The 27,475-nt window shown below is 39.5% G+C and overlaps 1 protein-coding gene across 2 annotated transcripts in view; it reads left to right on the top strand.

The window, feature by feature from the left end:
• The window catches only part of GABRG3 (gamma-aminobutyric acid type A receptor subunit gamma3), a 319,770-nt gene that overhangs the window by 142,789 nt on the left and 149,506 nt on the right, over positions 1-27,475 (top strand). For both annotated transcript variants that reach the window (XM_086769013.1, XM_086769008.1), the window contains exon 4: positions 26,087-26,307. In XM_086769013.1, coding sequence (XP_086625139.1) covers positions 26,087-26,307 — 221 coding nt within the window. The remainder of the gene's footprint in view (positions 1-26,086; positions 26,308-27,475) is intronic.

Raw genomic sequence — 27,475 nt, 5'->3', positions numbered from 1 at the left:
AATTGAAGAAGTAGTGGTGTGTTGCCTTTCAGTTGTGACCATCAGCCTTCCCATGGGGCTGACCACTCAGGCGGCATGCCAGCCGTAGTGCAGGCTCTCCTGGCACCCCTGCCTGCTCTCACACCTTCCTTCTGACTGTCCTCTGCATCAGGTCTGAGAGAGCTGCAGTGTCAGGAGCAGCCAACAAGGTGCTCAGTTCTGCATGGAAACGGTTCAAGGTACCTTCTTCACAAAACAGGCTTTCCTCACAAGAGGGGCAGCAAGGAGAAACGGTGGCTGTGCTCACATTTTAGGTAGTATGAGGTACCCAACTGCAGGATTATTCCAAAATCCTTGTATATTGGAATAAAAAAAAAAAAAATAGAAGCCAGAAATATATTTACAACGTATAGGTATAGACTTGAGCGCAACTGGGGGCACAATGGCAGGGAGAAGGGGCTTGGAGCATCTAGCTATTACTATAATATGTGTAGTAATATCATACTTTAAGATGTGGGTTTTTTCAGTTTTATTCTGCTCCTAAGCTATTATTCATCTTGACTGCATTGTGTATTATGCATGAAGACAAACTTAAGCTTTGTGGAAAGAACATTCTCTTGGGATTTCCCATGTCCAAAAGGGCATGTTGTTTAACACTGTGTTTTAGACAACATCAGCTTCCATCTAAAATAATTTTGTGTTGGTTTTTGTTTGTGGTGTCTGTTACTCGGGACACACACAAGCACGGTCACACATACTCATACAAGCAGAACAACCTGCAAGGGGAAGAGGGAAAACCCCAGTCTTAAATGAAAAGAATGAAAGCTTTTTCAAAGACCATATTGTCAAATGCAAAAGTGGCTAAAGAGAAGCAGGAGGAAAAGATTTAAATAAAATTACATCCATTTCTACCAGCTAATAAGGAGAGCATTTTCTTTGCTTTCTCTACTGGGAAAATAGAACAAAAGAACTTCCTTTAGCACTAGTTTCTATAGTGACAGTGTCCTCAAAATCATCTTTATGCAATCAAAAATATCTTCCTAGTACAGTGTAGAAATGGAGCTTAATCAAAGTTTTCTATCCTGCGGAAAACTGTTAATGATGTTGAGGAAGGAGAATTTACATTTCGTGGTAAGTTAAGTTCTTTTAGTTTAGTAACTGAATATTTGTTTGCTCCTGCTAATGAGGTGAGAGATGGCAAAGGTCATCCTCCCCAGCCTTGTAACCGCAGTCGAGGTCCATGGTGTTCACCATGCTTTTATGTTTGAGTCCACAGGTACCACATATGTCCTTTCCTTAACTTTTCCTTCATCGAGGTGCCACTGAGCTTTCCGGTTTTCCTTGGGGTCTGTGGCATTTCTTCTCAGCACAGACATTAGGGAGCTGAACCTGACTCCAGGGTGGACGAGGAGCAGCGCAGCTCCCTTCTGATCACACAAACCCATCTTCACAGCTGGAGGTTCAAACCCACAGCCCTCTGCTCTCTCCTTCCCTGGCAGAATCCCCTTCTGCAACTGGCATCTACTACCAACCATCATCCCTTTCTTCCTCCTCTCTGCAGCCAGTTTGTCTTTCCTCATCTGCTCCCCCAGCCAAATCAGTAAAGCATGTCCCTTTTCTTACTCTCTTGCCCACAATTTCCTTTTGTTTCTGTCAACCCCTGCTTTGCAATGTAAAATACTCCGTTTTCCTCCTTGGGAATTTTTCAAGTGTCCACTCCTCTTTCCACATAAGGACCAAAATGATCTTCTTTATTTCTTTTTTTTTTTTTTTTTTTTTTGGTCTAACTGTAGGGTTCATCCAGACCCTAAATATTTCAGTTAACTTCTGTTTTCCACTATCTATGGGCTCAACTTCCAGACAGAGTGGGCAGTAATTTACAAGGGACTCAACAATCAGTTCATGGCTGATTCATTACACACTGAGGCATTAAATATTGAGCCATTTTTATGTAATTAACCAGAATTCCTGAACTGCGTGCAGGCAGGTTCCTCAGCCAGTCACAGCTGATTATGCCTCAGTTACTGATGAACTGTAGCACTAAAAAAAAATGATCAGCTTCTTCCCAGGATTGTTTTCACAGATGAGTCTGTCTGTCATGATGCAGCCGTTCCAGCAGTGTGCTTATTTAGCTACTTAAATGATTTTACACTCAGAGCTGCAAGATACTGTTAGAGGAATAGTTCACTCATTTCCCACAAAGTTTAATTAAAAAGAATAATACCGTTATATTTTATGTGTATCTATTATGTGCATCTATTTTAATGTCGTCTTGCATATCAGGTTTCATTACTCTTCATGGTTTCTGTTATTTGTTTTGCAAACATACAAGTCAAGAAATAATTATGAACAATGTAGGTCACCCACAAGAGCTTAGGGGGAGAAATTATCATTCTGTTGTTCTGTTCCTGGAAAATCAGAGAGAAGTGTTTGAGTGGTGAAAGCCTCCAAGGTGAAATATGCCCTCTGCTCAAAATTTCTGACGTGCCACCAGCTGTTAAGGGCAAAGAGACCTTTGAGGTGTAACCTGTTCTGGGAAGTCTGTCGTCCACGTGTGCCATTGTCCTCTGCAGCCAGAGCCTGCAAGTGCTTGTGCAGCTTTGGTGCGGGGCCAGGAGTGATGCTTCCTCCCTGGTCCCTGCTCAGACCCTGCTCCTGGGGCTACGGTCTCTCTCAAGGGGCAGTTGCTGGCAGCTGTGCCTGGGGGAAGCAAGGACCCTACTGAATCTGTACATCCCTCCTCTCTGACGGTGCTACAGATGAGCTTGCAGACCTGTATTGAGGAATACAATTTGTAACTGAAAGCTTAAAAATAAATAAATTAGTCGCTCTGAATAAATACCTTGCCTGTGCACTACTGTTTTGAAAGGGGTGTTTTACTTCCAGTGAAACTGCTGCAGGAGGCTTCCCTGCAGGGCAAGGTCTTCCCCTCATTTTGTTAAATGTGAGCAGTGTCTCCAAGTCTGACTTTTCACCTGCTAGCCAAGTGCCAGTCCCCTGGGTTGCCCTTTCCATCTGCTGTCATTCTATGCCAGCTGGGTGCCATTCACAATGACTGAATGTACTCCATTGCCGTTTGGCTCATAATATTTGCTGAGTGGGACACTTGGAGATACAGAAAGCAACCTAAGAAATTCTGATATTGAGGAAAATAGGCATAAAATCAATCCTCTTAATCCTGCAAATTAGCATGAAATATAACCACATGCATTCAGCCCTAAACCCTGGATAAATTTTTATTAATTTAATAATTAGTATTTAGTAATCAAAAATTTAGTCTGAAGACAGCAAAGACAATTTGAGTTAGGCTGCTCAGGTTCTTTCTTTTGATCTTTGCCAACTTACTTACACTTGTCTCTTTTTTTAGAAGCATTGAACTTTAAAACCTACACTGGTGCCTAGCATGATACTGGAGAGTCTTCAAATCAGAGATAAGTTGGTAGAATAAAAATAAACCAGACTATTTTCTTGTCTTGAATATTATAATCCATGGTATAATATTGTTATTCCCTTTTCTCTGTAAGAGATGTGAATTATCAATGACCCGAAGGGTTTTTTATTCATTAAAATGATTGGGTTTACCTTTCCATTCTTCTAAGGCCAGTGAATTTATAATACTTATAATTTTGCCTAAATGAAAACATATATTATGCAGTAGGGAAAAAGATGCATATGTGATTAGTCTATGATTATCTTGCTGTTAAAATAAATCTAAACAAATGTGATTTTTATTGTTCCAGAGTTGACTATCTGGATGGTAAATTATTCTAAATTGGTCATAAGCCACAGCCCAGTCAAGTTTGTTCAGAGATCGTAGGCAAATATGTAGCTTTTAATATTTTTAAATGTAGCTAGGTTTTTTTCATTCCTGATGGCTTTTCCTGCTTATAGGTAATAAATGCGGCTATATATTACTGCTTTGTGCACCTGATATGTCAGCATGCTATTCTTTAAAGCACCAATGATATGACTTGATTAGAATTTTTAATAAGTGAGCACCTTGCAGAAGCCGTAACAAGTAAACGACAGCTAAAATTAGATAGCCGCGTCAAGTGAACTCAGTGTCAATTTGCCTTTGAACTCTAGATGCCTACTGTGAGGGGCAGCAGTGTATGACCATAGGATGATAAACAGTATATGCCTTTTTAGTGATGGAGAAAAACAGCACATATGCATATATACAGAAAGATTCACTGCTGTGTTGAGAAGACATAATTGCAGGTGCCGATTTCTTCATGAGGGCTGTTCTGTTTTTCTGTAACTGACAGTTGAAGTAACACAAGTACGATCTTCTTCAATTACTTTTCTCCCTGCTCTTGTCCTGCAGCCAAGGAAGCTTGCACGGGCTTCCCCCTGCAGTAAATGCTCCTACTGTGAATTCAGCTGTTCCCAGACATGAGTGAGAGGCATGGACATCTACTCCAATGAGCAGGACTTCTGCCTCTGGGCTGTTGCAGCGCTCTGGCAATTCTCCTGCTATACCTGCAGTGCCACCATTCCTTGGAGAGCACAAGAGCTGGTGGTTTATGAGTTGGTTTTATTTTCCTCGACAGGATTCTCCCTGGCGATATTCAGTGTTTTATTATCTGGCCTATTTCATGTACACTTGCCACCTCTAAAATGTATAGAGTTCTGGGCTGTTTGTTAGTCCAGCTGAGAGCCATAACCCAAATAGAAAAATGTCTGGATGCTTTCTAGACTTCACTTCATGCCCATATTCCAGATGGAATAAAGACACTGAAGAAACACCCTGAAATACATGCTTCACATATAAAGTGAAATTACTCCATATACTAATTCAGTGATAAATAGACCAAAAGGTATAAAGTTTGTTGCCCAAATTTTGACACATGACATCGTATTTATGCAGCCAGATGCATAGTCCAGTCTTCAAAAGTATGTACCACTTTTCTATCAGGTGTCAGCAATTGCTTCTTGTGTGATGTGTCAGTGCCTCGCAACTCTGAACAGCAAGATTGCATGCTGCGTAAATATTGCTATAGGACCTATGCACAGGCAGCAAAGCCTGAAAACACTGATTACAGGTTTACACTTAAACATTTTCCAGGAAGCTTATGGGGAAAATGATTGTCGTAGTTCAGCCCTGATCAGGACCAGACTACGCAGTCTGTCTCTCGCTCCCCCCACCCTCCGAGAGAATAGGAGGAGATGATATAAGAAAAAACAGCTCAAGGTTTGAGATAAGGACGGGGAGAAATCCTTAAAGTTACCGTCACGGGCAAAACAGACTCGACTTGGGGAAAACTATTCATTTATTTCTAAAATTAGCAGGAGAATGAGACAGGGAACAAGATAACCTCCCCCCACCCCTCCCTCTTCCCAAGCTTAACATTTTCTCTACTACCTTCCCCTCCCGAGCGGCACGGGGGGGGAAAAGGGAATGGGGGTCGCAGTCAGTTCATCACGCGTTGTTTTACGCCGCTGTATCATCGTCGGGGGAAGAACTCCTCACATTCCTCCTCTGCTCCAGCGTGGGGTCCCTCCCACGGGCCACAGTCCTTCGTGAAACTGCTCCGGCGTGGGTCATCTCTTCCACGGGGTGCAGTCCCTCTAGAACAGCTGTCCCAGCGGGCCCACCATGGGCCACAGCCTCCTTCAGGCCTCCACCTGCTCTGGCGTGGGGTCCTCCACGGGCTGCAGGTGGATCTCTGCCCCTCCATGGACCTCCATGGGCTGCAGGGGGACAACCCGCTCCACCATGGTCTTCACCACGAGTTGCAGAGGAATCTTGGCCAGGAGCCATATTACTCCTCCCCCTCCTTCTTCACTGACCTTGGCGTCTGCAGCCGTTCCTCACAACAGGCTGGCAGACGCCTCTCAGGATCCTTTTTACATCTTATTCACTTCTCATCTCCTCTCCACTTCTTGCAGCCAGGCCGGGCCGAGTTGGGCCCAGTCGGCTGCCCGGCGGGAGGCCAGAGGGTGAGGCCTGCAAGGCCCATGAGGCTCGCGCCTCCCCCTCTCTGCCCCCCACTCAGCTGCTTCACATCTTCTCCTCCTCTTTTTCCTGTTTTCCCCTACCTAAATACGTTATCGCAGAGGCGTTATCACGGGACATTCTGCTACCAATTGGCTCGGCCTTGGCCAGCAGCGGGTCCGCCCTAGGCCCGGCCGAGTCCACTGAACAAAGGGGAGCAACTTCTAGCAGTTTCCTACAGAAGCTGCCACCTTAGGCCCCCCCTCACTAACAAAACCAGAACAATGATGTTTGTGTAAAACATCAATGTCTTATTCTATAAATATATTAAAATAATATAAACATAGAATTAGTTAAGCACTTGTGTGAGGAAATGGCACAATTGAATTGCAACCTCAGTAAACATTCTCTCCTTAAGTTTTGATGTATAGCATCTTCTGTGGGAATGTTAACATTCTAGTCAGGACATGTGTACTAAGAGTTTTCACCCAAGTAGTGCCTCCTTTTTAAGGCAAAATCTGATTTTTTTTTTTCTTTTTAACCAAAAAAAAAAAAAAGATCTTCCAGTAGAATTTTGGAGACAGGGAAAATTCTTATAACTTGATTGCAACCTAAGTATGCAGTTGGGCAGCTGGCACACATGGAAATTTTAAACTGATAATACTCTGATACTATTGATCTGTGTCGTATTTGAACAAGTAGAATTTGTGTCTTGTGGGTACCATGGGGAAAATAAGAATAAGAAGACCTTTGTTGTTGAATGAATGAGAAGAACTTGTGATGCTATAAGGAAAGATACTATTTTATGTGAAAAAGGTCAAATATTGGTGGTTTGGTCACAAAAATGTTTTTACACTAATGCCTCTGTATGGTATTTTTGCTCATTTGTTAGACAAAAAAGTAATCGTATAATGCTTTTAGTTATCTTTTACAGTGTTCAACCCTGCTCTCAGCTTTCATCTGCTGTGCACTGTTGGCAACTGATGTGGGGGCACTCTGTGCAATGAGATGCTCTTCAGCCACAGACTTTACAAGCATAGCACTGCTGTTGAAAAAGTAATCATATGCAGAGTAATATTTCAAGGGCTCCTAATTGAAAAGGGGGAGCTAATTTCAACTGGGTCAGTCATATCTGTTGTGTGAATTACGGTTTGAAGGGATTTTGTTATAATGTTTTCCCAAATAGTTCTAGAGAGATCTGTTATAACAACTCTGCCGTTTTTTTTTAATCCCCAGAGGACCCATAGTTGATAGTTTGGAAGGGCAGTCTGGAGACTGCCTTTTGCAGGATAAGCAGGCCCTTTATATAATTAATTGATCCATCTGGTAACAAAATTTTTGTTTGAGCTAGTGCTTCTGCAACGGTGCAGTTCTAATTTGTGGCACTGAAGTGAATGCTTGGAGTAAACCTAACGAGTGACATTAAGAAAATGTATCAGACATTAACTGCTTCAGAGGTACCACTGCCTTTGCAAATGCAGATGTAGGCACTGCTTGAAGAATGTGGCAAATTTTTCACAAGGTGATTCAGTTTAAAATGAAGTCTTTGGTAATGGAAAAATGGTCGTGTTTCATTCTGAGCTATGTGTTTTGTGCTTTAAATTATTATTCAGTGCCTACCATTGCGATTCATTTTTTCCAAATTTACTGATAGATATGAAGATCTTAATGTCAGAAATCATTATGCAGTACTTAGAAATTATTTCACTTGTTGCATCAAAAATACCTATGGTACATGTAGAAAATCAAGACAGTTAGGCTGTCTCTCTCATTTTGTACTAAGCTGCCATCTCAGTAGAACTGACATTTTAAATCCTTTTTAGCAACATGTAGAGGATAAAGAATAGTGTTCTGTCACATGAAACATTTCACTAAGGTAATATGGTTTTATCACCTATCTGTCCCAAAGCAAAGGGTCGCATTGAGCGTACACAGGATGTTGTTGTACCTGAGATGTGTTGTTTGGGTTTGGGTTTTTTTTGGTTTTTTTTTTTTCAGAGCTATACTCCAAATAAGCTTTTTTAAATAGATATTACTGATTAGGTAGCTTATCTTAAGGAAATTAAATACTTAGAGACTGACAGGTCTCTTTTCTAAGGTAGCATTTGAGAGAGAGGGAATCAATTACCATGAGGCAGTGTTGTTTAGAGTGTGATCACTGTTTAACAAAACAAAATGCAATCCTGCCTTTGCTTCCTACAGAGATGGAGAAATACAACACTCTAGTGTGCTCTTTAACCTCTAGGGTTCAATAACAAATGAAGACAATCACAAATGAAAGAACAGCTCAACTGTTGCAAATACATGAAGATACAAATCTTACCTGGCAATCAAGAAATCACAGAAAAGGCAGGACAAAAAGGCAAAGGAAGGCATAGATACATTATTGTGTAAAGTGTTGGTTCTTGTTAAGAAGCAGCTTCATGCCACTGATCAGCCCCCTCCAGGCCCAACCATACAGCCAATTTTCAACCCACCTCACTGTCTGCCCCAGCCCAAACATCAACAGCTTGTCTATGAGGATCTTATGGGAGACAGTGTCAAAAGCCTCACTGAAGTCCAGGTAGATGCTGCTCTCCCCTCATGTACAAAACCAGTCATGTATTTGCAGAAGTTTTTCAAGTTGATCAAGCATGACTTCTCCTTGGTGAATCCATGCTGACCACTCCTGATGATTTTCCAGTCACTCATAGCGTAGAAGTGGTTTCCAGGACTAGCTACTTCACCACCTTCCCAGAGATCTAGGTGAAGCTGACCAGCCTGATTCCTCCTTGTTACTTATCTTGGGCATAGGAGTGACATTTGCTTTCCTCCAGTCTTCAGGCACTTCTCCCAGTCACCATGATTGATCAACGATTATCCGGAGTGGACTTACAGTCGCATCTGCCAGCTCCCTCAGCGCTTGTGGGTCCTACTGTTCTGCCAAGTGTCTTACTCTTGGCCTGGCAATCTCTGCTGTTTTATACTCCTTGCAGCAGATATTGAACATCAATCAGTCTGCACGGTTTCATAATCAATTCAAGGGCTGAGTTTTTGTAGACTTTGAGGACATCTAAGGGCACTGTACTCCCCCAGAATTCAGTGGAGTTTGAATGTTAAACCAGCACTCTTGGTTTTACTTGAGCCAGAACCTGTTTCTAGCACAAAGGTGCAACCATCAAACATACAAATTCAGATTCTCTGCTAGTGTAATATGACACACTGCTTTATCTTCAACTGATAAATTAAAAAGGAGGATCTGTAGCGATAGCCAAGCCTAAAGTGCAGTCTTGAGACAAATTTTGCAATTTTTTTTTCTCTCTAAATCCAAAATGAGTACCATTTCTCTCAGAAATCTCTTAATGTCCTATCTTTATCCTTCATTTGTAGCATTTGTCAAAACCTTGTGCTTATTGGTCAGTATTTTACTCAGTGTAATTTATCAGATTTATCAGTTAATTGCTATAAATGTCAGTATTTACCTGCAACAACACAGCGGTATACATATATTTTGGAATACCTGCATGCATAATCACAGTGATTTCTCCATCCCATATTCCATTACAAATAGCAAAGAGTGGATATCCTCTGAAATACCTGGTGTGATGCAATGATCTCAGTGAAACTGTGTAGCTCAAAAATTATTGGAAATTATTTCAGTCAAGTCCTTTTCCCCATTTTCCCTTTCACCGGATTGGGAGTGTTGCAACAAAGTTTTACTGGGTTCTGCTAAGATGTAATCTGAAAGAACTGTCCTCCACCCACAGTGCATGGAAATAAAAGAATGTGCAGGTTGGAAAAGACAGGATATTTTGGTTTTGCTCTGTTGCTGAGGCCTCAGAGTTTCAGAGCAACGATTAAAAGAAAGTTCTGTTTACTGTCAGCAGAGCAAATTGTCTATTTCAGAGAGATTCTTCAGGAAATTCAGCTGCAAAGATCTAGAAAATACCTACCAAGAACATACAGACAGTGTTCTGGATTTGTTTGTTCTGCTTTCTTTGGTCACAGTTTGGGCAGATTTTCAGCATAGGTAAAGACATTTTCTAACACAAAGCTACCCTTGCAACTTTTGCATTCTTGATCCAAGCACAAGAACTCCTCTCAAGGGTCTGAAAGAACTTTTTTTTTAATATATATAACATTAAATAAGATCATGTTGCTATTATAACTTCATACTCAGAAATGGCTGTACTTTTTTTTGACTGAAATAAAAACAATAATTATGAAGTTGGTCTGAGTCATTTACTTGACATTGATACTGCTTTTGGTGTATGTACTGAAAATAGATTTCTATAATGGGGCTAGTCAGATCCCATAATGTCTGATGACGTTAAGAACCTCACCTGCAATATACTGAATGGCTTTGGCTGTAGAAAGTCTTCCTGACACAATAGAACTGTATTTCCTAAAAAGCATATCTGAACTGAACCTTGTTTAACCCCTAGATTTAGGGCTTTTAGCATTGTATGTCTGGGTGTATAATTTAGACCAGCCTTATGCTGAGTTGTCTATGTGATTCCTAATGTTCATTATAAGCCTTCCTTATTCATCAACATATAGAGTACAAATCACTTGGGTACATACATGAAAATATTTCTGGCAGGAGTGGGGGCTTGCTTGTGAGTAATAGATTTAATATTTGGGTCCCTGATAGGCTTCTAACATAGATGTCATCTGTGGCAGCAGGTGTTACACTTTGATCATTTACTTCCATTTGCTTGCTATTCATCTTGATCAGTTTAGGCCGTTTGGTATTTGATTACACATTATCTTTTGATCTGCTTCAGAATTCTCACCCACATTAATGTATTTTAATGTCACATCAGCTTTGTGCCCTTATTTCTAATTTCTTTAATTTTCTCTGTAAAAATATGACTGAACTGTATCAAATATCAAGATTTACTCAACTGGCTTGAATGGCTTTTTTTTGTTTCAGTCTTTGTTATGAGAAATAATTGTTTTCTAAAATATTATGGAAAATTTCAAGGTGTGGTTTAAATGTACCCTTTTACTGCTGCATTTCTTGATCTATTGCAATGCCTGTTAAATTGAAATGAGAGGTCTTAAGAGCTGTGGCAATCATCCCAGTCTTAAGTGTTCATTACCTGTCTCCAGGAATGTAATCTGTACGCTTGACTGCCTACCAGCCCACCCAAACACCAGGAAAGTTCTGAGATTTGTTCCCATTTCAGTATTTATAATGGATACTATTCTGAGTTCTGGGGTACCTAAATTAACAAAAAGTATATTTGATGGAAGACAGTATGCTTTGAAGCACCGAATTCTGTGTAGCCCTAAATACTTCTGTGAAACTGGAAGTCAGGGCCAGAAAGTGCTTCCTTGGACAGAGTTGGACAGAGATAGAAGGACAAAGCTGTAGCTTGTTATTTTGCCTTTTTATCCAGTAATTGTCTAATGTAAAGTGTGTAAACACTTGCTCATCTCCCACTCTTCAAGTAACTTTACAAGTAGCAGCAGATTGCATTCAAAGCAACTTTTTTTCTTCTTATCTTTCTGGTGACACAATGACACATCTTCAACAGAAGGGGTGAAATATGCTGACATCCAGAACATTCTTCTCCCTCAGCCTGTACCCAACAATATTCTGTTCTGGGATGTGGGAGCTCGGGGTTCAAACCTCTTTGGCTATCACCTGTCACCTCAGCTGTCACCTCAGACCCCTCAGGCTATCTCCTGAGGTAACTTACCTGTCACATTAACTAACAAGGACTCTGGTGAGTTTACTCCATAGCATATCTTTAGATATTTTAAGATGTCTGAAGCACCTTAGTAAATTTTGTCAGAGCTTTCCTGAGTTGTTCTCCTGAACTTAAGCTTCTTAGAGCAGTTAAAAGTATGATTTGGGTACATAAATTCTTTGAGGAATATCCACCTACCTTTGCTGATCTTCATCTAGATAAAGATTGTCACACTTTGGAAAAGCTATCAGTTGTACGTTTAGTCTTCATTCTTTAAAACACAATCATGATCCATTTTTTAATTTTAGGTGCATTCACCAGTATAGCACTGGCAACTGTTTAGAGTTTGGCCCCTGTGAGTCTTTTTTTTTTTTTAATTATTTGTAGAATGTCATGGTTTTTTTCTCACTTACAGTGTAATTACTGTTGGCTTATTATCAAAGAACATAAAATCAGGCAGAACAGTTCCCATGTTTGCTGTTGTGATTGCACGGTCTTATTCATCTCTGAAGCACTCCTAAGTCTGAATATTGTAATAAGAACAAGATGAAAAGAACCTTAAATGAAGATTCAGATGAGAAAATTCTTCGGTTTAATATTTGATCACTCATTTTTCCCAGCTGATAATACCACTTTTATTATGAAGGTCACTACATTCAAATAAGCAAAGTTGCAGCAGGTGGCCATTTTGCAACTTTGATGAGTGTTCTGTGTGGGTTTAGAGAAAGAGATAAACTGCATTAGGATTGCTCCTCAAGCTTCCTTCAGTCTAATGACAGCTGACTTGTATGTATGTATTTATCAACTAGGACTGATGGTTGCTTTTTAAAAAATGCATAATTAAAAATTCAGTTGTTCAATAGCTGCTTTCAAGAATTCTCACATTCCTTAGTTCATTTTTACTCAATTATTGCCTCCAGAACAATTTCAACCATCTTTCGTATGGCTTTCATTCCACATTTTAAGAATGAGAAGAATCTATTTAGAACAATTTGTACTTTGGGTCTTTTGTTTTCATCCTTGCTGTTATGATAGGAAATTAAAAAGTAGGGATTTACATAGGGTTCCATTAGCGAAAAGTATGTCCACTTCTTTCATGTTGTTCACAATGGACTAGTTTTTGGTATTCAAACTGCTATAATAACTTTTCCCTTTCATAGCCAATTGAAATGTATATTATGAATTGTTTCATGAAACCCTTTTAAAACAAAACTTCACAGCTGGGCATTATGAAATATGTTTTAGACAATAACAGTGAAATAGAAAATTGTCATAGAAAAGAGGTCTCTTATTTTTCTTTATTGGCATAAGTAGTTGCTAAGTTAAAGCTGAGTTTTTCTCTCCTGCTAAAACAGCACCAAGTTTGGAGATACTCAAGTGAAGAAAACATTGTGAATATGTGTTGGTATCAGGTAAAAATGGAAACCAGTATTTCCCCTTGGACTTCCATATGTGTTCTTGCTGGACTTTCAGTTGTCTGCTGCTTACAGTTCATCAGTGAGATAAAGCATGAAAGATTTGTCCTGTTCTTTTGGTGAAAAGAGCTTTAGTAATCTAGGACAGTTTAAAGTGGTTAAGAAAAGTCTGGAAAGCTCGTGCTGGAAAGTTGATGAAGTTTGTAGTCTTTGCAGTGGAAAATGTTCAAAGCTGGAGAACTTTTATCAGGATTCAGAAAGAAATACTATAACACCTTGAGCAAAACATTTATTTTCATCTTCCTTTTACTGAAGTTGGGAAAAAGAAAAAGAAAATAGAAATAGAAACTCTACCAGTTTAAGAACAGTATTCAGAAATGAAAGAAATGCAAATTGAATAAGTCAAAATACATTGAGTTAGAGAAATGTGACTGGGTCAATATTATTGTTTCTCTTCTGTCATTAAATAATACAAGGTAAAAAAATACAGATAAAAAGACTACTCTAGAGTTAATTACTGGTGACATTCATTGTGAGGCAAAGGATCAGCCTGAGTCCACGTACCACAGAAAGCGACGTACAAGCATTGTATTGACCCATGACTTTCTCCTATAGCATGTCCCCGCAGAAGTATGTCCGAATAAACGAACACCACCTCCACAGCCCCTTCTACCTGAGAGAAAAGGATGCTTTCCCTACATCTCCCAGCATTAATTTTGCATCTGTGTGGTGCTGACAGCAGTGTGTGCCCTGAGGCCATTGTCCAAAGCATGGGTGGATGTCCAAAAGGGCTGCGGGTGATGCAGGGGTGGGAGAAGGGGGACTGATGTCAAGTGGTTACTGCAGAAACGAGGAAGGGACAATCGCTGGGGGAAGCAGAGGTGGGAGTGTTACCGTGGCAACGGATGGAGCACTTTCGTCACCTGGGTTGGTGATGCAGCTGTCCTTACCTCTAATTACCTGCCTGATGCTGGGGGATTTAGGTACAGTGTAGCAGGAGTGCCTATGTTATCACCTATATATATAATCTATTTCATTTCTCGTTAGAAAGTGAAACTGCACTAGAGATTAAGTATTTTTCTGACACAAGCTACGTCCATTTTGATCTCTTTTGATTGACAACAGTATAACCAGTTCACAAGTAGTAGCAGAATTGCTTTTTATTCTTTCTAATACAGTGTAAAAATTATACTCCGGTATCAGTTATTAATCCTGCAGTGCTAGAATAGATGCTGAGTTATGGAATGAGTTTAAATTATGTTACAGAGTGAATTAATCTTACTCATCATTCCATGACTGTATTTCATTTTCCCTAATGAGCTTTGCAAGACAGATCTTACTTTTTTGTTGTTGTTGTTTAGGATCTTTCCCTTTTTTTTTTTTTTTTTTTTTTCCTAGTGAGATCAGATATTGAGAATTTCTCGTAGGCTCCTTCTGAATTTCCCCAACTGGTGAGTGATGAAGTTTGTGAGTGTAAGAGGAATGTGCTGAAATAAAACTGATAAGAATAGCCTGGACTCCTGAAATTGCTGCCAGTGAATGGCCCAGTGAATGGCAGTCAGCCATCTGCTGTTTCATCTAGTGTCACTTTTCCCCCAGATTAGGAACAATGAAGAATTACAAATGTCAATAGGTGATTTAATATGAGTCTCATATCAAAAAAAACAATAGACTGAAATCTAGAGGGAGCTGGAATTTGATCAAGTTTGTCTTGAGAAGTAGGATCTTAAAGGGAGACAGAGGTATTTTGCATGTCAAATCACCTAACAGAAGAGGTGGAAGGAAGTAGGAAGTGGTAGGAAGTACATCCTGAATGAGCAGAACCCAGGGATTACCTGGAGCCACTCATGAAACCAGATCAAAATAAAAAAATTAAAAAAGCCCAAAATGTTAAGAAACTGAGGCAAGGATAGGCCTCCAGATACCTACCTTTTTGAAATGTCTCTGTGTTTGTGTTATGAAACTTAGATGAAAACTGAAGACATTGACCTGTTGTATTTTCCTCTGAAGAGATAAACCGTGAACCAGAGTATCCTCGGCTTGGAAATGTGGGAAGGCTAGGCTCAGGCTGCTGAAGGCAGCCAGAACAGTCTTAGGGGCGATATATTTTGAATATGGAGTCTCAACCTCCCCTCAAAGCGTGCTTTGTGCACAGTTGACTTTTTCATGCATTCTTTTGTTTAATGACAGTAACACCTATTCACTTCCTGTGGATACAGGATATATCCTATGGATACAGGATGTAACTCTCTTAATCACTGTTACTTCGTTTATTTACTTGATTTCTGTCATCCAGCACTTTAAACTTTCCTTTTGGATCCTACTTTAGTTTTAATGAATTTAGATTTTATGACCTAAGCATGTCTATTCTGCTAAATCAAAGATGCCCCCAGGACTAAGTGGCACCAACTGGTGTATGTCTATATTTCTCAGTTTTAGCTGCCCCTGTGGCAGGCTAACCTTGGAAGGAACTGGGTAAGGAAGTCAGTTGGCAATGAAGCAAGGTAGATGACTGGGTATGCAGTGCTTGAGCTGTGCTTGTTGTCTTCCTTTATTCAACTGTGGGGATGCAATACTGAGTTAGTGGTTCTTCTGAGGAAAAGCACAACAGATGCAGAATTATAGGTATTTATTTGTTTTGACTCTTGAAAATATTCACTGGTGGGTGGCCGATACTGAATGATGTCAAATGGGAGAGTGTTTGAAAGACTGGGGTTAAAATCCCTGGTGAGCTGTAGCTTTCCTGCACAACCCTGGAGGCTACACGGATGCCCTTAATATCTCAGCTTCTGAGAAATCAAAAGAAGATTATAACTTTTTTCTTTTTTTTTTTTTTTTTTTTTTTTTGAACAAGGGTGTTGTAAGGGTAAGAGAGTAACTTTCTAGGACACTTGGATACTGTAGAGTAGTAGACTGGTATGTGGTTCTTAAGATATAACGTAGCCTCAGAACAAACCTTAAAAATGGCACTGGAGGGGAACAGTTGGAACTTGACTTTTAGCCATGTGATTTTGCCAGCTGCCTTCTTCCAAAGTGCTCTTTCTCATCTTTCCTCTCACTCATGATTCTGCATGGGACCCTCCGTGTACCTGATCTTTCAGCCTGAGATGAGTGTCTTTTTTTTCACTACTGCCCTGACTCCCATTCTTTACAGCTGGTTTTGTGCTAAGAGTCACAGTACATACAAAAACATCATACTCACTTCTAATTTTCTAGTTGCCAATGGCATAAAAGATGTTTCCAAATATTCTTCCACTTCTTTGGCCGAAGGGCCTTCTCTCCATCTTTAAAACAAACTCTTTCAATATAAAGATTATGTGCATAAAGTCTTACTACGTATAGTCTCTGAGAGTGCATTTATTTTTGTGAACAGGAAAGTTAGATTCGGTTTTGAATAAGCTAATGCCTCAAGAACTATGCTTATAAAATTGATACATCATTTAGTGTAATATGTGAATACTTTTTAGTATCTTTATAATTTGTTTTATATTTTTTTTTCAGATATCAAGTATTCTTAGGAGACCCTAATTATGTACTTTATTGTATTAAATGCAGCAATTAACATATGTTAACAGACTTAATTTTATCTTCCTTTGTTTCTTCTGTTCAGTGATTATTATTTTTTATTTCTTTACAATTTCCACATGAGTTAAGCTTGTCCTTGTGCATTTGTCTTACTAAATTAACAAGTTAACAACCTTGGTTTCTTACCACATTGAATTATGCATTTGGAGTCTCTCTCTCTCTGTGTCTCTCAAATACTACTCAACCAGTCTGCTGTCTTAGTAAATACATAAATTACAGATCAGAGTGGGTACTGTACTTGCTCTGTCAATCCCAATAACATTGTTTCTTCCAGCAGCGATCTCTTTAGGAGTGACTATTCTGATTAATATTTTGAGTTACATTGCCCACCAGATAACAGTGACCAAAGGTCTGCCCACTGCCATGTATAGCCCACCTCTACTTCCCTGTGATTTCTTTGCATGGTTTGGACATCCTTTTTTTTCTAAAGTGACTCAGTTTAACAGCGTATGTTTGTGACCATAGGGAGGGAGCCATCCAGAGGGACCTTGATAGGCTTGCGAGGTGGGCCCATGAAACTTCATGAAATTCAGCAAGGCCAAGTACAAGGTCCTGCACATGAGTTGGGACAATCCCAAGCACAAATACAGACTGGGAAGAGAATGGATGGAGAGCAGCCCTGAGGAGGAAAACTTTAGGGGTATTGGTGGATGAGAAGCATGAGCCGGCAATGCACACTTGCAACCCAGAAAGCCAACTGCATCCTGGCTGCATCAAAAGAAGCATGCCCAGTAGGTCGAGGGACGTGATTCTGCCCCTCTACTCCACTCTGGTGAGACCCCACTTGCAGTACTGTGTCCAGCTCTGGAGCTCCCAACATAAGAAGGACAGGAAACAGTTGGAGAGGGTCCAGAGGAGGAGCACAAAGATGATCAGAGGGCTGGAGCACTTCTCCTATGAGGACAGGCTGAGAGAGTTGGGGGTTGTTCAGCCTGGAGAAGAGGAGAGGCAGCTTTCTAATACCTAAAGGGGGCCTATAGGAAAGACAGGGAGAAACTCTTCAGTAGGGCCTGTTGCAATAGGATGAAGGATAACGGTTTTAAGGTAGAATAGAGGGAGGTAGATTCACATTGGATATAGGAAAAAAAAATTACAATGAGAGTGGTGAAACACTAGGCAGGTTGCCCAGAGAGGTGGTGGATGCCCCATTCCTGGAAACATTCACGGCCAGGTTGGATGCAGCTCTGAGCAACCTGATCTAGCTGGAGATGTCCCTGCTCCTTGCAGGGCTGTTGGACCTAGATGACTTGTAAAGCTTCCTTCCAACCCAAACTATTCTTTGATTCTATGATTCTATGACTCATTAAAGACTTCTTATCAGGCCCTGTCTGCAACAGGACATGAACCCTAGTCTTCTTGACACACCAAGAGAAGAGGCTCTGATAATGCAGTTATGGTGTGATCATAGCAGTTGAGATGTCTTTGTGAAGGCTCTAAGGGAAACAGAAGCCAACAGTAGAGTCCCAGAAGAAATGGGAAGCAGTGATATTCAGCAAGAACAAAGACTCTTCCACCAAAGGGATGGGAAAAGAGTAGATCTACAGCTGATTTTCTAAAATGAGTGACATTCTTTCTAATTTCATGCTGTGTTTCTGATTATGGCATGGTTGATCAAACCAGAAGAGATAATCCCTCAGTTCAGAGTAAGGAGGAGGCATGAAGAGATTTCAGGGGATGGGCCAAGGCAAGCATCTCCAACCCTTCCTTTAACCGAATGTAAGCAGTTATTTGGAATACAGCAGGACTGGAGCTAACCTCCAAGGAGCCAAACTAGGCGCAGTGAGGCAGATAAATGTTTTCTCAGGGAAAAAGAAAAGCTGCATGATAATTGTATGTTTTGTTTTTAGTGTGAGGTTAGCTGTCTTTCACTCTTTATAATAGCAACAAATCAGTGAAATAATCTAAAGCAGCCAGAGGGCAATGTTACAGTGAAGCAGAGGAGCTTCCATCCTCTTTACTCTGAGACTCCTGCTGAGGCAGTGATGAGAAAAGCTTTTTTTTTTTTTTTTTTTTTTACTGAAAGCATTCAGCTATGGAGACAATTGTGACTGCTTGCTGAAATATTTTGCCAGTATTAACCTGAATAGCTGAATCTGTGGTGGCAATCTCAATGTTGATTTTGCTTCTTTTATTGTATTTTCTCCATGTAACTATCATGCTTGTAACTTTCTGAAAGTATCAAAGCAAATTCTTATAAAAAAACCAAGTTATTAAAAGTATTTCTAGACATAAAAAAGTTCAGAAAGTTTTCAAATATACACATTTTACTACCACTGTAAACCTAATCATTCTGTGTTTTGTATATTTATTTTGGGGGTCATTTAAAGGTACGACCTCAATAGTCCTGGGAAAAATAAACTCAGATTAAGAAAAGAAAAAAGCTCAAAAGTGGGGAAGTGTTTCCTGAGCTCTTCCATCTCTCAGAGACTATTAGTAACAAGGGTAGGAGCTGGAGGTGGAGTGGGAGCACGGAGAGTGGAAAGAAAGGAGAATGGGAAGGTGAGCCACAATATGCCTTCCCTTAGGCCTCAAACCCTAGTATTGTAAGCAACCTCTGAAAACGTGAAGCTCCATGCTGGCAGAGCTATTTCAGGGAAACTTACAGACGGCCCTAACAGTGCTGCTCCACTTACCCCAAGCCATGCTGACAGCAAGTGCAACTTTCAGGCCACACATGTGAGAATTATTGTCCTCACAGAAGGCTTGTGCTGGTCTTGATGGTACCACAAGGGTTTTGAATATATGCTGCATATGAAATACACTGTTTATTTTACCAGGTTTTCTCCAGCAGACTTCATTTGGGTATTTTTCTGCATTATTTACAAAAAATAAGAGTGTGTAGGAGTCAAAATGACTTCACTGGAAAACAGTAGACCATTCCGCTACTTTCAGTTCCTTCCCATGAGATATGTGAGAGATTTTTACCAGTTTATAAAACTAGAATGCACGGTGCACATACAGTGCAAAAAAAAGCAGTATCTGTCAAGGAGTAATGCTAAGGTAACATTTTAAGCCTTTCAGGGCTCTCCTGGAATTACCGCAATTACGGGCTTTTTATAACCTATATACTATTCAGTCTGGGGAACTAACAGCACACATTATGCAGCATTTGCTGTGGGAATATTTATTTCCATCAAGATCAAAACTAGCCATGAGCACAGCCTGTACCTCTTCAAATGATCAAACGCCTGTTCAGAAGATGTTCCACCTAAACAAAGGACAGTTCTCTCCTCCTTCTACTCCACTTATCCAGGGTAAGATAGGATGAATCATGGGAGCCAAAGGTGGGCTGTGGTCCCCAGAATTAGTCTTCATGTTTTGATATTAGGTGTGTGAATGTTCTGTTTCAGGGAAGTACTCATCCGGTATTTCAGGGAGCATTCTTCTTTCACTTATTTGTCACACAACTAAAGGAGCAGCTGAATCAATCAGACAGTCCTTTGCAGGCTAATCTTTGGCAATTCCATTGTTGATTAAACTTTCCTTTCAGCGGTGAGCTAAACTGGAAAAAATATTCTTTTATTGAAAATGAACTGCAAACTCTGAAAAGATTACCCTCTCTTAATGTTCTTCAAGTGCACCAAATTACAGAGTAAATAAACAGACATCATGGGTGTCACTTTAATCTCTGGGACATTTCCTATTAAAACACAGTATCTCAAAGACTTCTCTTCGTACTTTTAATCTGAGCATGGCAAGGGCATAAAGAAAGAACTTTTCTGGCTTGTTCACCTGCAGTCTATGACCGAGTGCAGAAAGAGGGAGACTCCCACCGTTCAGGGGTTTTGCTCCCATTTGTCTCCTATTTCCCTGAACAGCCTTGTCCCATGTCCCAATCTTAAACCATGATGTTTAACATTTCCGTGGTGCTGTTTCATGTAAAAAGTTCTACTATTTAATATTTTTAAGCATGTTTCATACTGAATGGTTTGGACTGAGATATAAAAGGGAAGTTTAATACTTATTTCCAGAACAGTTTAAGAATTAGAAATGGGATTGTTCACTTCGGTGAAGTCAAGCCTTTTGATAACTGAAGGAAATTTTATCCCTTACATATTTTATTAGAGTAGTTTCAAGCTTATGGGAACAGTGTTTGTGGCATGTTGGCAGGATATAGAAGGAGTGCGGAGGGCACAGAATTAGAATAATCTAAAATGGACTCTAATAATTTAGGTATTTTTAGTTGATTAAGTATCAGCTTCATACAAATCCCAGTAATAAATTTAATCAAAGACAATCTCACTTCATCAACAGTCAAGATATAGGCTCTAAAATTAAAAAAAAAAAATAACATTTTGAAAACGTTAGAGAAATAATTCTGAATCAGCCATAAAATACAGCAATTGTTGCCCAAAGGCTTCCTACAGTATAGGAAAATGGAGTCTTGAGGTGATGGTGCGTTTTCTGGTAGGCAATAGGAAGAACTTGGAAGGTATCATCCAAGAAATTACTGGATTTTTTCCAGGACAAGACTCTTGACATTGTTGTTGTTGTTGTGAGGAATTGTGAAAATGCAGAAAATGAGAAGGCTGCAGCAGAAGCAACAAAGGCATATCGTGCTATTATCCATAGTCATTCAAATAGATCACTCAACTGTGACAGCCAATTAAATTGTATTTTCCAGGATTAACCACAGCTAAAATGATACATCATGGTAGGAGAAAAGCTTCATATATTGCCAACAAGGTGTTACCTCCTCTTTGGACTAAGAACACAATGAAAGACTCGGTAGAAAAGCATGTGTTTTTCTCTATGACTACAAATGCCTCAAACCATGGCACTTTCAAGGTGTTTCAAATCATTAATCATTCCTTCACAGTTGCAGAGCAAATAATTCACTGCTGACTTGATTATTTTCAAGGCACTAATGATACCACATTAGCAGTATTTGAAAATGTACAAAGTACGCTAAAATCAAGTAGTTGGAACCCTGACTATGTACAGTTATTGGCAGCTAATACTATTGTTAACTCTGGATTGTGTCCCCCTGTCCACAAATCAGTAGAAAGTAAGAAGGAAAATTTGAATCTAGCTTGTTGCTATGTACATAACCACAAAACAGCAAAATGTTGTTTAATTAAATCATCATTTGATTTAGAAAAAAAAAATTGTTACGTTTCCTCAGATGATTCATTTTTTTTCAGCAAAAGTTTCATATTTAAAGGAGAGTTTATAAAATTTGAATGGGAAGAAATGTTCTCCATGAGACAATTACTGACATACTGTACAGGTAAAAGGACCATAATCTGTTTTCTTGGTTTTAGAAGTTATTATGGAAGTTAAGTAAGCATTGCCAAGCACCAATTTTAAAATCCTGGTTTCAAAGATAATCTTGTTGGAGGTGATAGGTTTTCAGTGACTGAGTGTTACTTATTGTTTTCAGACTGTATTGAATGTTTCTTAATAAGTCTTGCAAATAGAACAAACTAACTTTTTACATGACAAAATGCATAAAATAATGCATTCATTTAAAGGTAAGTTGCAAAACAGAACAGATGGCAAATTCTTTCATAGAATCATAGAATGGTTTGGGTTGGAAGGGGCCTTAAAGATCGTCTAGTTCCAACCTCCCTGCCATGGGCAGGGACACCTTCCACTAGACCAGGTCGCTTAAAGCCCCATCCAACCTGGCCTTGAACATTTCCAGGGATGGGGCATCCACAGTTTCTCTGGGCAACCTGTGCCAGTGCCTCACCACCCTCACAGTAAATAATTTCTTCCTTACTTCCCTATAATTTCCCTTCATGTTAACAAGTAGATTTATTTTTGTCCGTATAGTTGCCTCTTACTTCTCAAGAACAGTGTCTTCATAAGTGCGGCTGCTTTGGAGTGTAGCTTCAGTTAACACATAGCGGTGCAATATTAATATGTGGTATAACTAGGGAAAATCTTGAGCCTGTTCCAGTAGCATAGCCAATTAGGTGCCTGTAAGACAAGAAAACTTAGTGACAGAACACTCTACTGTGCATAACCTCAACATCTTTTAATGGAGAACATCATAGTTTCACCTTTCTCCTGCTGGGGAGAAACCTTATTGAATGTTTTACTGGGTTTTAATTCTCCCTTGTGTTCCTGTAATCAATGATTGCTGCCAAAAATTAAACAGGAGAAGAAAGAATCAGAAGGATATTAAGCAGCGTTTCTGGTGCAGTGGTAGAACAGAACACAAAGAATAGTATTAGACTTGTAGGATGTTGCTTCATCTGAGGCATCATTTTGCTAAAATCTAATGTCCTGCCTAAACTCTCTACATGCAACCATTACATTTAATAAAGGTCTTTGGACATAGGCTTTCATCTAAATGGCAGGTATCAAATGAAAATCATTCCTGTCTTATGTTCTTATGTTCTTATATTGTCCTGTGTATGAGACCAGCATAGAAACCGTTCTTCTGGCAGTTTCTTTTGGGATGCTGTGTGTTGGAGATCACTGTACCCACTTTGTGCAAAGCAGTGTATGGAAGCTGTTAACTTCACTGGGAACTGAGTATCTGTTGTCAGGGAAAATAAACATAATTTTCCTGAAGTGTGCAAAAGCCTAGCTCCATAGAAGTGAAGAACTGAGTGCCAGTTTTGAAAGTGACCTCTGTCCCTTCCTCGGAGAGTGAATGTATGAATATCATACCCCATTATCTGCTTGGTTGAAGACTGAAGCAATTACAAAGATTAATGTAAAGGATGTACTGTTTAACATCCACTTCTGAAAAGGATTAATGGAGAGAATGAAAAGGATGAAATTGCAATTCAGGTATCAAATGGGAATGTGCATTTATTTTTTTTCTGGGAAAATTTTGTTTTGTAGTTTGTACATTCTGAATGAACATAGTAAATACTTTAAATAAAAAAAAATAGGTGTAAAGTGTTGAAAAAGTCAATGCAACTAATTTCAAACAGCGTTGTTTGACTTTTAAAAATACTGCTTTGCTTTTTATGACCTAAGTTTACAATGAGAAAAAAAAAAAGAGGTTTTTTTTTGAAAGAACTAAATAACTAAGAAGATCTGTGAAGCATTTATCTTGCGTTGAAATGTTTTTATTAAGGTGAATTGAGTTACAGTGACCCACTGCAGAGATATTTTGAATAACAATCATTGCTGGTGTGTTCCAGTTACAGTAATAAGTAAAAGAGATGCAAAGTCGAAGTTGGACAGTGGTGTTAGCATGGCCTTGCTTCTAGACTATTGTAAACTGTTTCTCAGCCAGTGCAGTTTGCCTGGATGGAAACCACAATGATACATCTATCCTGCTTCTGGTGCCCACTTTGCTCAGATCTAGTTGCAGTACCTTCTCAGGATTGGATTATGGAGCTCAAGGGCTTCCTTTCCTTTGGCAGGGTAGAAATCCTAAATATCCTAGATCCTAAAGTCCTTAAATATCGTTAAGTATGTATGATATACTAGAAGGGAATTACGGCTACTCCTAAATTTAGTAAAAAAAAAATAAAGCTTTCTTATAAAATAACCTCAAATATGAATATAATGAAAAAAATTGTCCTGTAAAAAGACAGCACTGTCATTAGCCAGCTGTATACAAATGGTCTTTGATTCTATAAATACTGATTCTCACATGTGAGCTAAAAAAAGCAACTCTACTCACTCAGCATTTGGAAAAACCCATAAACATGTCTGGCATATTCTTCTCTGTAGAAGCTGAATGTGCCAAATTCTTGTCACTGGACTTTGAAGGACTAAAATAATACAGAGTTGAGTGTAAAGCAATGAGATCAGCACTCTACCTTCTTAAACTTAGTGAATTAAGGGTGTCATTTTTGAATATTTAGAGCTATGTAGCAATGAGGGTGAACTGTACGTGATGTTGCATCCTTTAAGTGTGTGGAGATATGCAGCTTTGTGCTCATTGAGATGAAAGAAAAGTCTCTTCAGACTGAAATCTGTCAGCTTCCCTGAGAAGATAAAGCTAATAATAAAATGAAAAATGGTAGTGAGATAGACTATGAAGAAAAATGATCCTGAGTGCCTTTGGTGGCTAGGCTTTAATTCCTAAGGTGATCTATTACCTGGTGTTTGGATACATGCTAGCACTACTTATGCACCTATTGATCATTTGCCGTCTAGAGACGAGAGGCCCAGAGTGTGTTTTGGACTAGGATTACAATATTAGTGAATTAGGTTTCCTGGTGTAATAACATCAGCTTTGGAAGGATGACCTGCCAAAAATGTTATAGCACAGAAGAATCAGATGGCTCTCAGCAAAAATGCTGTCCTCAGTTCAGAATACAAGCTCTTCTAGCTATCTATAAAGAAAAAAAAAATATACAATACTATTTGCATAATAACATTTCTTTTTACACCTTCCCTTTTAAAAATTAGGACTAGACAAACAAAAATAAAATAAAAGGAAGTTCAGAGTAGTCAAAGGCAAAGACATGTCAGATTTTCCACACAGCCTTAATTATCCTTTGTTCAAATACACCAAGAGTGCATCTACCAGGAGCCCAAAGGAGATGGCTTTCTCTGGATTATCCCCAGCCTCTGTATTAGTCTGCATTGTAAAGCATACGCTTTGTGTCACATCAGCTGTCGCTGTCATGGATGCGGCCAGCCCTGCGATACTGAGAGGGGCTTCTGTGACATGGTCATACGGCCATTTCCACAGGGTTCACAGGTAGGATAGTCTGAAAAGAGGGAGAGGAACATAAGCAGATGCAAAAGTGACCTTTCCCAGTCTCCAGTGGCTGGAATTCACAGGGTTTTGCACAAATTCTTTCATGGGGTATTAAATGTATAAATAAGTGTGTTTGCATGCATATATTTTTGTCTGTTTGTCCACGTGTGTTTTAGTTTCTGAAGTTAGATTTACCATGACTGCTTACCTACAGAAACACAGCAGTAAACATGGAGTGAAAGAAAGGATGAGATTCACGTAAATTATGATATTAGCCTATTTAGGGCAGTAAGGTAATGACTGCTCCACTCCTAGCATTTGCGGTACATGAGGCATCTGTAAATAAGCACAAACACACTTTTTCAATTCTGCTGTAGCGTGACCAAGTGGCTGAACATTGGCAACAAACATTACAATTAATTTGTTGAATTTAAACACCCCCCTCCCCCAAAAAAGATAGAGGTGCAATCAGGAGAATTTACCATTCTCCAACTTATGTGTGTTGCTCCTGTTCATTTTTTACACCTCTTTTACCAGTCTGCCCTACAATAAAGAAGTCTCTACAAATTGTATCTTTTAGCTGTGACTGTTCAGAGACAATGGAAAAGAACGTACTAGTGCAGAAATGGTTATGGCACAGGATCAAGGCAAGTGAGACATTTGGTCTGCTTTCTAAAGTAGCTGGAGGGAAAAAAAAAAAAAAAAAGAAAAAAAAAGGACAAAAAAAAATCCCTTGGGCAGTAGAAAAAGGAAACATTCTGCCTGAACGTATTCTGCCACTCTGCATCTGGATAGACCTTATCAAAGACCTAGTAGCAGTAGGAAGCATGGAACTGATCTCCATTTGTGTATCATGCTTTCATTGCAGGAATATCAAATTGATATATTTTTTGCCCAGACGTGGACAGATAGCCGTCTTCGCTTCAACAGCACCATGAAAATACTGACTCTGAACAGCAACATGGTTGGCTTGATCTGGATTCCAGACACGATATTTCGCAACTCCAAGACGGCGGAGGCTCACTGGATCACCACCCCCAACCAGCTCCTCCGCATATGGAATGATGGCAAGATCTTGTACACCCTCAGGTGAGCACTCAGTGTGCAGGGCTGAAAGCTTCTTCTCTGGCATAGTAATAGTAATTTTGAGCAGTATCTTTGTTCTCCTCTGTTGTTTTCCTCCTGATGCTTACCTGACCGTGCTTGACAGGTCAGGTCTGAAATATTCAGATGTAAGTACGGTAGAGTTTAAAGAACAAAATCTTCTCTTCCTAGAAAAGAAGCCTTGAGAATTGGAAATAGGTCTGTCTAAATTGTAGAAATTGTACTCTTTAGTGCTTGTAATAAAGTCAAGAGCACATAGTTCCATAAAGCGTGTCAGAAACTTTTCTAATCAGAGTTAGATGCAGGGCTGGATAAAGTATTTCTAGATTCATGTTAATGCCAATACTTGCTTCTTCAAATAAATCACTCTGACAGATAGTCTGTCACATCTCATCACAAGGGTGTATTGCTGGAGGAAAGGCTTTTCTAATCTTTGTGATACCATCAGCTGTATGGTATTAGAAATACTGTATGTATTTGCATTAAAAAAGCCCATGGAAATCAAAATATTTGTTTACTTATGGAAGAGACGAATTGCTCAGAAGGGAGTTTTGCCATAAGCCATATTCTACATGGCAAACTTTTTCAGAAACATCCCTGTCACCTTACATTTTCTTCACTGATTGTATTTAGCCCTCTCAGTGCAACAGCATATTATGATGACACTTGCAATTGCAGTTGGCCTCCAGTAGCAAGTATTTGTCAAACATTAAGAAAGGAAAGAAACAGCTGGAAATGCTACTGACATTTTTAGTGCCCTTCCCTTCTTACGCCTGCTTCACTGTGACAGCTCTTGCTTATTTCAGTAGCCTTTAGCTAAAGACTTTGGTGATTAGGATGTCAACTCCAATATCCTCTTGGTTGAGTTGTTTGGTTTTTTTCTTGTTTTATTTGTTAAGTCTTGTTTCAGTATTTCAGGGCAAGTTAAGTATCTACCTAATAGTAGTTAGATTGACATACCTATCACTAAAGAAAGAAAGTATTTGTTGAATGAACTGCAAAAATTATCTAAAACACCTAAAAAAGGTGTATTTGACCCAGTGGATTGTTTGAATGAGCATTTTCAGGTTGTGAAAGATGTTTTGAGTCCTTTCTACTCACTCAAGCCAGCCTCTTTTTTTACATAGGATGAACTGTTAGAATGATCATTCTT

This window comes from Chlamydotis macqueenii, chromosome 1 (assembly GCF_036417535.1).
Source record: "Chlamydotis macqueenii isolate bChlMac1 chromosome 1, bChlMac1.mat, whole genome shotgun sequence".
NCBI classification, from domain to species: domain Eukaryota; kingdom Metazoa; phylum Chordata; class Aves; order Otidiformes; family Otididae; genus Chlamydotis; species Chlamydotis macqueenii.
Note: the sequence above shows the minus strand (reverse complement) of the source record. Positions and strands in the feature narration are given on the sequence as shown.